At 37.3% G+C, this 11,878-nt stretch overlaps 1 protein-coding gene across 1 annotated transcript; it reads right to left on the reverse strand.

The window, feature by feature from the left end:
• Positions 1 to 1,146: 1,146 nt before the first annotated feature.
• Or5o1 (olfactory receptor family 5 subfamily O member 1) lies at positions 1,147 to 2,085 on the reverse strand. Its single transcript, NM_001000489.1, has one exon. It carries the CDS (start codon positions 2,083 to 2,085, stop codon positions 1,147 to 1,149), a length of 939 nt encoding a protein of 312 aa, NP_001000489.1.
• Positions 2,086 to 11,878: the final 9,793 nt, after the last annotated feature.

Below are 11,878 nucleotides of genomic sequence, written 5' to 3' on the forward strand. Positions count from 1 at the left end.
ATAAAGGAGTAGTACAGACAATGGTGCTCCAGTCTTTGAGAGATTTAAGTGTTCAAATGAGTGAACTAGTTAATAGCTGCACTGGCATTTTATCAATAGAAAAGCAGATGATCTAAAGAAACAAGACAGTGTAAGCTACAGTAGTTGGAATATGGATGAAATTCAAGGCAAGGGAGAGTAAAGGGCCTTGCTAGGCAGAAGCTAATGGGCAGTAATAGGGAGTTCTGAAGGATGAAGAACAATGGATGTAGCACGATGACCGTGTATATATGTGAATGTGGAAAAATTCTTAAAGGTATTTGCATGTGAATACATACAGTCATGGGTAACTAATTTAACCAAGAAACCCTAATGCCAACAAATAATTCTATCAACTTTTCTCATAAACACAGAAAAAGAAAGTGCGAAAGGAAGAAGTATTTAGGGCATGGAGCTGTTGTAAGCTAGGGTTTTCAATGATTGACACATAGATATTATACACAATTGCAGGTTTCATGTGGCGTCTACATAGGTATACATACTGTAATTTGATCAACTTTAGCCTTTAATTTCTTACCCCTACTCCCCTTGAGTCCTGCTTTCTCCCTAGTACTCTCTTCTATTTTTATATCATTTTAATACCTAGGTCTTATACATGAGAGAAAATGCGACGTCTTTCTGAATCTTGTTTATTTTACTTACATGATGGTTTCCAGCCAAATCTATTTTCTTGTGAATAATGTAAGTTCAGCTTTCTTTAGGCTGAAAAATACTGGAATGTCTTTGTGTGTTATGTGTATGCATGTACACAAATGTGTATTTATATGAGTAAATATTATATTTTATCTGTTTTGCAATTGATTTTATATTTTGGTTCTTATGAATGATCAAATTTGGTCTTCCTACTTTCCTCTTAAAAGGAAACAACATATGAGAGATTAGCTAGATAATTGCATATATCTTGATAAATTTATTTGTTCTGTTCAAAAAATCAACTGAAATATTAGTCTGTAAAAACTGTAGGAAGAATCCCTCCTGTGCTACTGACTTCCATAGATGAAGGGAACAGCAGTTATTTGAAAACCCAAGTTGTCAATCAAGTATGTGGCCCCCTCTAAAGAAGCACAAGCTCATGGGGAAAAGACTCTCTGGAGATGGAGAAGCCCATTAGGTCTTCATGGGATATTCCCACTTGCTCAGGAGCTTCTGCACTGCCTTTTTAACATCCTTGTTTCTCAAGCTATACACAATAGGGTTGACCATGGGGGTGACCACAGTGTAGAGCAGTGAGAAGACCTTGTTTAGGACTGTGGCCTGAGTTGCCGTGGGTATAGCATATACTGTTCCCAGAGTTCCATAGTACAAAGAAACCACAGTGAGGTGGGAAGAGCACGTGGAAAAGGCTCGTTGCTTTCCTGCCGCTGATGACATCCTGAGGACAGCAACAACAATGTTTATGTAGGAGGTTACAGTGAGCAAGAAGGGCACCATGGTGACAAAGGAGGCCATGAGGAAAGTAGTCTTTTTTACTTCCTCAGGATCAGAACACGCCAACTTCAGGACAGGGGCAAGGTCACAAAAGAAATGATCAATCTCATTTGATGCACAGAACTGGAGCTGGAAAGTCATCGTGACAGTAACAACAGGAGTTAAAAATCCACCCACCCAAGATCCACCTGCAAGCAAGATACATGTGTGAAAGTTCATGAGAGATGGGTACCGAAGTGGGCTGCAGATAGCAAGATATCGGTCATAAGACATGGCTGCCAGGAGAAAACACTCAACTACTGCCATGGAGCCAAAGAAATAAAACTGAGCCACACATCCTGTAAAAGAAATCGCCTCTGGACCAGAGAGAAGGGTCTTCAGCATCTTCGGAGCAATGGAAGTTGTATACCAGATCTCAAGGAAGGAGAAATTGGACAGAAAGAAGTACATGGGAGTTTGGAGGCTGTGGTCACTGGACGTAACCGTAAGGATGAGAAGATTTCCCAATAAGGTCATTATGTAGATTCCAAGAAATGTTCCAAAAAGGAAAAACTGTAACCCATGGAGGCTTCCGAATCCCAGAAGGAGAAATTCTTTGATTGCAGTCAGATTACTCATATCTATGAAATGCAGGCTCAAGATCTGAGGAGAAGAAATATAAATGACTGGCAAGAGAGCAAACCTACTAGAAAAGGAGCAGGGACATGAGAAATGCTTACTGGCTAGCACAGAAAGTCTTGTCTCCTCCCTGCTAGGGGACATTGTGCATGTTGTCTACTATGTAGACTTACTGAGCGGCTGTTGTAGTCCTTCTTGTTTTCTTTTTGTATGACAAAAAATGGACAAGTAGTGACCAAGAGGAGAAAATTATTTTGGCTCATGACTTGAGGGGTACAGTCTTTTGTGGTGGGGGAAAGCATACCATCAGGCTACTCTATGGTGACATGAGTATGTGGCTGGGATGCACATATTACCTACTCACATTCCAGTGGGCTGGGAATGACAAATGGGACAAGAAACAAGGGTTATACTATAAAATGTAAGGTCTGCTTCAAATTGCCCACTTTCTCCAATGAGACTCCATGTTCTAAATGTTCTACAACCTTTCCCCATAGGGCTACAAGATATGAATTCAGTGTTGAAACACATGAGTTTATGGGGAGACATTTCTCATTCAATCCACAATGATTGTAAAGTGATCCCAAGTTAAGGATCCCATAAGAAAGAGTAACTCCAATGTTTTTTTCCACCTTTGTCTTTGACCTAACTGCTGGTAAATCTACCTTTGAGAGTCTAACAGTAGGAATCAAACACTATATAATGGTGGCATTGAGCAGAAGCTTCTCTCAACAATATTACCTAAACTTCTGAAACAGTATTAAAGATTCAATGGAAATGTGAATCCCAAATCTTAAAATATGAGTAAACCAGACAACTCTTTCTTACTGAGTCCCCCAACCCCCAATCATGGCGGATTTCACTAACATCACTGGAAGGAGGAGGTGAATTCAGAATTATTGATCTGAAATTACCAATAAGAAAAAGAAAAGTTTCTGCCAGGCTCTGTGGATGTGTAGCTGACTGCTTCCATGGCATTAAATTCCTATGGAAATTGGGAGAAAATATATGTAAAGTTATTCACTGGAAATGTTAGAGAAAAATAATGTTCCATCATTTATAAATGAAAATGACATTCCTGACTCACAAGCAGTAGGATGTGCATTTAAGAGATTTTTTTCCCCAGCAGCCAGGATGGGTTAGCAGTGAGTCATGGATATAGCTTCCCCTTGCTCACTTGCTCCCCATACTCAAAGACCCATATTTATGAAGTGGCTGTCTGATCATAGTGCCTGGGCCTATGATAGGATTACAAATTAGTCTGTGCTGTGGCATAAATGAGGAAAAGGTAGGAAACCAGAGGTAGGGGCTTGATTCCATCGATGTTTGAAGCTGAATGCTCAGCCTGTGACTAGAAAATAAGGAAGAGCCATCTTTTCTGCCTTGTTTTGGGTAATGACAATGTTTCCTGAAAAGGTTATAAATGAATCATATTTTTTGCATGAGAAATCATTGTTTAACTGTACTCAACAATCTGGTTATTTAAAAGAAACTTATAAGAATGCTCCTAAAATATGAAGGAATCTTTCATAGTTTGCCCTTTGCACCAATCCAGATGTTAGAGTATTAGGGTTTCGTTAAAGAAGGTCCACCAATACTAGAGGAATATAGGACACTTGAACTGCATGAAGTAGCATTGGCAATGATTACAGTGTATAAAGAAAATCAATCAGCAGCTAAGGTTGTCCCTGGAGGTGACAGCTGCTTCCTAATTGGGGAATTAAACTGCAGTGTCCTCTTACCATTTTAGTTTGTCTTCAGAGACTGCCAGCCTGCATTCAGTACCAACATTAACATCATTAGATTTTTATCATTCAATCCCAAGTCTCATTAATTAGTAATGGAATAAACTTAATTCTTTCCCCTTCAGCTTATGAGCATGTTCTTTGGTGTGTCCAAATTCAAAGGCTTATAGCCTCCCTAAGTCCACTTTTTATTGCAGTGAGGAGAGATTAACATAGATGCAAAATAGAAGTTTTCTCTGCATCATTCTTTCACCACATACCTTTTTGACACAGACACACGTTATTGAACTGGTAGGTAATAGGGGTGAAACTATAAGCCAAGAAGACCTGGTACCAGTGTTTCTTAAAGATGATATAGTTCAGAGATAAAGGTAGCCAGTAAACAATGTCCTCAATGTTCCTAATGCTGTGACCCTTTACTGTAGTTTCTCATGTTGTGGTGATCCCCAATCACGACATTATTTTGTTGCTACTTCATAACTGTACATTTTTTATACTTTTAGGAATAGGAATATAAATACTTTGGAAGATATAGGTTTGCCAAAGGGGTCATAACCACAGATTGGGAACCCTACACTAAACAGATAAAATTCTGACAGTTCAATACAAAACAACCATTGTGGTAAGTGCTTTAAGAGAGAAATATAGAACCTTGATACAAAAAATAATGTTCACGAAGGTGTGACGTAGGTTTTGTGACATTGATAGAGAAGATACAATTGAGGTGGAAGTCCCATGTTTATGCTGAGATCATATGTGCAAGGAATAGTCAGAGATGAGAGAATCAGAATGTAAATGGGTAACTGGTGAGAAATCTACTGTGCTGATCTGGGCAAGAGATGCTAGCTAAACATAAGCTAGGATAGGGTAAGATGAACTTCCTTTAGGGCTTTTATCCACTAATGTATACCATGAAGATATTCTGCCATTTCTTTGAATAAACATTAATAAAAGGTTGTTTTAAGAAATAAAATGTAGACTATACGTGGACTGACCCTGGACTCTGACCTCATAGGTAGCAATGAATATCCTAGTAAGAGCACCAGTGGAAGGAGAAGCCCTGGGTCCTGCTAAGACTGAACCCCCAGTGAACTAGACTGTTGGGGGGAGGGCGGCAATGGGGGGAGGGTTGGGAGGGGAATACCCATAAGGAAGGGGAGGAGGGAGGGGGATGTTTGCCCGGAAACTGGGAAAGGGAATAACAGTCGAAATGTATATAAGAAATACTCAAGTTAATAAAAAAAAGAAATAAAATGTACTGTAAATATATTCAGAGCAGACATGACATACAAGGAGAAAATTAGGACAAATCTCATATTTTAAGCTCCAGCAACTACATGGATAAACATGTTTTTCCTGGAGATAGGAAGATGAACTTTCTCTTAGTACACCTTGTTTTCTCTGTCTCTGTCTGTCTCTCTCTCATTTCTGAGATGACACTTAGGGGCAGAAGCTTAGTGATAGACAGGGCTCTAGCTCTGAGAGGTAGGGCTCTTAGTGTGTCTAAAAACAAGCTCTTAAGCAAATGCATCACAAATTATTGTCCTTGTTTCCAAAAACAACCAGGGAAGAGAACGAATAGGTCAGCATAACCTTTATTCACCCTACAAAAATTACTCCAAGCCCGTGGTTAGCAACTGAATTTCAAGAGTAATCTTGCACATGGTGTACAAGAGAGCTCAGTTTGATGGGACTGTCAAAATCTTTTCAAAATGAGCCCCCAACCATCATTAAGGATGACACAATTTCTCAGAACATCCAATTATCTGTCTCGCCCCCCGAAAGGTTCTATTTTATTTCATTTCTCTCTTGCATAAAAGAGGTAGATGACAATGGAATTAGTTCAGCCAAGAAAACAATTTTCAGGGGTCAGTTGGAGTTAGAATACTTTCAGTCTTATTCTTTCCTTCTTCATGTTCGTTTATACTTATGACCATTAAGGGTGGAAAAATGGTGGTCAGAGGTTCTGAAAGATGTACAATTAGAATGATCATTATTCTTGATTCACTAAGTAAGGACAGGAGGTTCAGCTTTCTTTATGGAGCTGTTAAGTAAATGCAATGGAAAATAGCTTTGTTCTTAACATCTAGCACACAGAAAAGGTAATTAATCATGTCATCTGGACACATTCTCTTGGTATTTCTTTAATCAAGTTTTATCTAGGTTTCAATATTCCTATGCCATTATAACCATCAAAAGTTAAATCTGGAAAACAAGACAAAATGCCCCAAATTCACATCCACCACCTCATAAGATGTCAACAGTTGTGTAAATACAATCATAAAATCAAAGCACTGAACCTTAAGTATGGAATCAGAGATTAGCTAATATAGTGCAAAGTTACTTCTAGGTCTTCTGAAGACCCTTTGGAAAGGAGTGGAGGTGAGGTAGAATTTGAAGAACAACTGAAGAAAGTATATAGTTGCTTGTCTATACCAATCAGGTACTCTGTATTTGTCCTTCCTACAAACCACAATTGTACAAATTAAGATAGAACGTAGGCTTGAAGTCCTGTTAGATCTATATTCTACTTGAAATGGCATTGATTTGTATCAAGGTCAATTGTTTGATGCTAGAGATTAGGGTAGCCTAGACAAGTAAAGAAGTTCATCTTTGCAGCTTAATCCTCACTATTTAGGTCAACGTTTGTTCCAAATACATATTAACCTCCTCCCTAATGTGACACCTTAGAGAGACAAGAGCAGGAAAATTATCCACAGAGAGAATCTATGCAAGGTCAGAGAAAGGATCCTTGACTTGTACCCTAATAACTCCCCTATTACAGAGGGTCAACTCTCAAAAATGAATGTTTTTCTTGAATAACTTAAGCTTGTGCCACACAGTATAGAAACATTGTGGAGAAAGATTTCTTATTTTCCCTATGAAAACAGCTTGTAGAATATTATAGACAGCTCAATTGTTAAAGGAATTGTACATTAATGATGCTAGAAAAGCCCTGGTGTCCAAGGGAAAGATTCTGTTATTTGTGTTTTTGCACCTTGAGACCTAAAGACATACATTGCTGAAATGCTTTAGACTAACAGCATTGAAACACAGAAATGGACTAGGAAATCGGCATTATTGAGACTTGGTGACAGATGTTTCTAATTCAACTATATTTTTCGTGCCAATATTGTTCTTTTTCTATTCCATTTGTCAAGACGACAGACAATGAAACAGGCTAGGAAATATCTCAGACCAAATGATGTGTGATGTGTCATTATGTGACATATCTGTAGCCTATATCTAAAAATTACAAAATTTATCTGGGTAAATTATATAAAAACAAACAAATAAGAGAATGAGGAGGGGAAACTGTAATCAGAATATATTGTATGAAAAAGTCTACTTTTGACTGAAAAAAACAAAAAAAATTATAGAAAACACTCTTTTACTTTTGGTTGCATATAAAATGCAGGGTGCCTATGTAAATATATATAAATTAATTGTGTAGATTCTATCAAATATTGATTTGAAATATATCTATGAATTTGTAGCAAAAGATCTAAAAATGATGACATTCAAAAAACATTCAGTAATAATCCTAGGGAAAAAGTGTCAAAATGAAGCTTGAAAAACTTGTTTTTTTAACCAGTAGCATCTTTTAAAAATTGGTTTCTTTTTTTCCTCTTGCTCTGAGGGGTAAGAAATAGTATCTGATAGACTTCCTGTCTTATTCTACTGAACCACATGTGAGGGCACTGAAATGTCTCACACTCTAATACTTATCTGAATATATGTGCGTTATTCTAGCTATCTGAATAATGGGGATATTCCTTTTCTTGCATCTTTTAATTTTCATCCTGATATTTGATGTAAGTGATGGAGAAAAACTCAGTTATTTTCTTCTACTTCCTCTATCCTGTAACATTTGGGTATTCTAGACATCACTCCCTAAAATTTTTCTTTGAATCTTGTTCATAGATTCCTATTTTTCTGTGACAAATGTTAAGAAGCCGCCACAGTCACAGTAATATGGTAACTTTTGTTTGTGCTAAAGCAGTGGTTTTCAATCCTCCTAATTCTGTAACTGTTTAGTACACTTCCTCATATTGTAGTGATCCCCAGCCATAAAACTGCCATTGCTACTTCGTAACTGTAATTTTGCTACTTGTTAAGAATCATAATGTAAAGTCTGTGTTTCTCAATGGTCTTTGGTGACCCATGTGAAAGGGTTGCTCAACACCCCCCAAAGGGGTCACAACCCACAGGTTGAGGGCCACTACGCTAGAGGATTTGTTATGTCATAGGGAACAGTGCGTATGTGCATAAGATTTTAGGTCAGGCAGACCTGAGTTTGAGCTCTGTCTCCATGGTATGTATCAGTTTGACGTGCTATGTATCAGTTAATATCTTGCTATGTCAGTGTTTCAATGTGTAAGAAGAGATAGGAGATAATAAAATGACTTCATAGGCTTACATGCATTTTTCTCTAACTTAATGAAACAATCCATACAAAGTGCTGACAAAATCCATAAGGCATATAACTACACTCTGACAATTGTGTGACTATGTGTAGATCATGACTCCAAAGTTATTTCACCTGTCATCTCACTCAATAGGAAACATTGGTATAATTTTCCTTTGCTTTCTCTTGATTTCCTTCATATGTCTAGTATTGGAACTATATATCCTATGGAGTGTCAGTAACTGCTGATGTGACTTTTACACATCCCAGTTCAAATCTGAGATTTGAATTTTTGTCACTTTTATCAGAAGCCTAGATTTATTTTTCTTACCTTTCACAGTATTCTTCTTTTTTTCTCTGCTCCAACAGACTAGGCACCATGACCTCCTCATCCAGATGATTCATCCTGACATAGAACCAGGCTCCACCTTCAAGGGCATTCTGAGTCTAGCTGCTGTTCCAACTGCTCAAATTAATATCCTGCTGGAACTTCCTCCCATTAGGGATTCAGGTCCTGCCTGTTTGCTTAATACCTTGTACTCATGAAAATCAATTTCCCTTAAGCTTCTTTCCCAGGGGTAATATTTCTCCACTTAACTGGGAAAGTTAAATAAAATGCTAGATCATCTTGCACCAGCAAATGCCTTACCAAACCTTGAATTCTTAACTTGGTGAGTCCAGAGGAGCCAGTTGTATGCAACATTTTAAGGGTCATTTGTAACCTTTTCAAGAACACTGTGCGTAACTAATATAAATCAATATGGATGATTTTAAATGACTTGTGACTATTTATAAAAATACTTTACCTCTTTGACAACCTTCTCAAAGCTGTTAATTCAAGTTATCCAATATACTCAAGAAGAAAATAGCTACATTGTTAAGACAGAAATATTTACTTGCTACATGTATAACATTTTACCACAGGTACAATTTGAATTAGGTATTGAGGGTTTCACTAAAAGCCTATTGTTTTAAGCTTTGGTAAAACTTCCTCAATTTTAACTACATTCTGGAAGATTTTTTTTAAATGTCATGTAGGGAATTTTGGAGAAATGAGGGTTTTTTTTTAAAGATTATTACTATTCTGGTTTCTATGTCTGTATTTAAATGTAAATGTTCAGATTTTTCATAAAGTGAGTCATCTCTATCATTTAAATTGATCATTATTTACAATTATCTAAGTCTGTCTTTGTGGAAATCTGATTTATCCGGGTGTCAGATAGGATCAGGGATGCTATTATGTCCTCAATGTTAAGACACCTTTAAAGAGCATGCTTCTTTTTTTTCCCAAGGACATTTATCTTTCTCTAAGGGAAGTATTAGGAGACAAGGATGTTTTTGTTGTTCTTAGAATATTCACTAGGATGGCAAGAGGACAGTTTAGTACTTTATATATTTATTTCTTAGGATAAAAGAAAAAATAATCTAGTGGCTATACCACAGGAAATCAAGACAACCAGTTTGAGTTCTCAAAAGTGCAATCTGTACGTGGGTCTTGAATCTGAGGAGACTGGACAGTTGGATAAACTGTTATATCATCTGTTGGTGATGGGGTATTTCAGGTGTCACTGTAAATATTCATTTGATACCAAAGTCTATTAGAAAGATCCCACATCCATCCATCAAGTGTCAAAAGAAAGGTTTTTTTCTGGAAAACAAATATTTATTATCACAGGAGTGGTAGAGCAGTAGAGAGCGCACATGCTGTGACATCAGAAATACCCTATCAAATTCCAGTCTGCCCACTTACTAGATGAATAGCCTTCTACCAACTGCTTAAGGTCAGTGGATATCATCTACTTTATGCTAAAAATTTAGATAATATCAGGTTTCATTAGGTTGCTCTGCAGTTTAAATGAAAGTATCGAATATACAAAGTACTTATTAACTATGTATTCAATGAAAATTAGTTCTTATATTTCTTTTATAAAAAACTTATGGGAAAGATTATGGGCTTCATTCACTACAAAAAAAAAGGGCACGTGAGATGCTAGAATGATGAGAGTTAAGAAGGACTTAGGAGTTCAAGAGAAGCATGACTTTGTGTAAAGTGTCATGTAATATTAAAATTCATATAAGAATCATTTACTAGGCAGTACATTTCCTGGGGTCAAAGAACTGACCATAACTTACATGATTTGCTGAACAGTGGAAAATTTAGAGGACACCGATCAAGCTTACTGATGATCTTACTTCAATATAACTTTGTCCTTCACAAGACATACTTCAGAGCTGCCAAGGAAAGACTTTTTGAAAATTGGATAACTGTTTCTCAAAGTTTACTAGTATAATAAAAGCTAAGTTTTTACTAGACCATCCTTGAATATAAAAGAATATATACATGGACTGACCCTGGACTCTGACCTCATAGGTAGCAATGAATATCCTAGTAAGAGCACCAGTGGAAGGGGAAGCCCTGGGTCCTGCTAAGACTGAACCCCCAGTGAACTAGACTGTTGGGGGGAGGGTGGCAATGGGGGGAGGGCTGGGAGGGGAACACCCATAAGGAAGGGGAGGGGGGAGGGGGATGTTTGCCAGGATACCGGGAAAGGGAATAACACTCGAAATGTATATAAGAAATACTCAAGTTAATAAAAAAAATGTATCTTAAAAAAAAGAATGCTATAGATATTGAGTGGTGGCTAGGAACTGGGAAGGGAGCAGGTACCATTACATAAAGGAATCTAAATTCCCGTTCTGTATTTCTATCACAGATTCTAGACAGTGAATTGGATCATAAGTTTAATGAACCCCTCTTGTAAGAATTTGTAGTAGGTAGGAGGGTGGTGTTCATCAAAGCTTTAGTGGAAAAGACAAAGGAATAAGATCTGAGGTTGTCATAGGAACCTCTTTCCCTTCAAGGGCAATCAGCAGGATTGAATAATGGCCATGGTGCATATTAGCAAAGCTAAGGTCCTGATATAGGGTAAAGTACCACATGGAAAAGAAGGGTGGGAGTCTTAGACAAGAGGAGAAAGAAAAGAATCTGGATGTTAGTACCACCACTAGCAAGTGTAATCTCTCTGTGCTTGCAGTTAGCCAAACTCAGAACATCATGCTTGTTCCTTTCACCCACTGTATTATGGAGTCTCCAGCTACTAAGGTGACTGATACTTACTAAGTACCTATTCTGTACCAAGGAAGGCACTGTGGGAAACTCAGGGATTATCAGAATACATGTAGGTATGAAGGATCATTGAGTGTGCCATAGGAAAAAATGCCTTTTATATAAAGACGAAAAAAATGCCTTTTATATAAAGCTGGAATGGACAGTGCCAAGTACTAGAACTGCAAGTGACATAGAATGTGTTCTAGAGTCAAATTTGGATTAGAATAAAAGACTTTAATAAGTGTGATTGAAGAGATCATTCAAAACAGGTAAAAATGAGCTAGTCAGAGATGCAAAATTTTTTGTTTTCTATCTACTAGATACCACTCTAAACAGTCCATGAACCATTAGCCAGGTTCAGATTATAAAGACCAAATTCCAGTTTTTACTTTGATTTTATACATGAGGACTCTGAATTCAGAGATGCTAGATAAAATCCAATGTTACATAGCTATGATGTATCAGAGACTGGCTTCTATTCAAAACGTTTATGAGTCAAGAGCCCATACATACAATTGAGCAATACAGTAC

Source organism: Rattus norvegicus, chromosome X (assembly GCF_021556685.1).
Source record: "Rattus norvegicus strain SHRSP/BbbUtx chromosome X, alternate assembly SHRSP_T2T, whole genome shotgun sequence".
NCBI classification, from domain to species: Eukaryota; Metazoa; Chordata; class Mammalia; order Rodentia; family Muridae; genus Rattus; species Rattus norvegicus.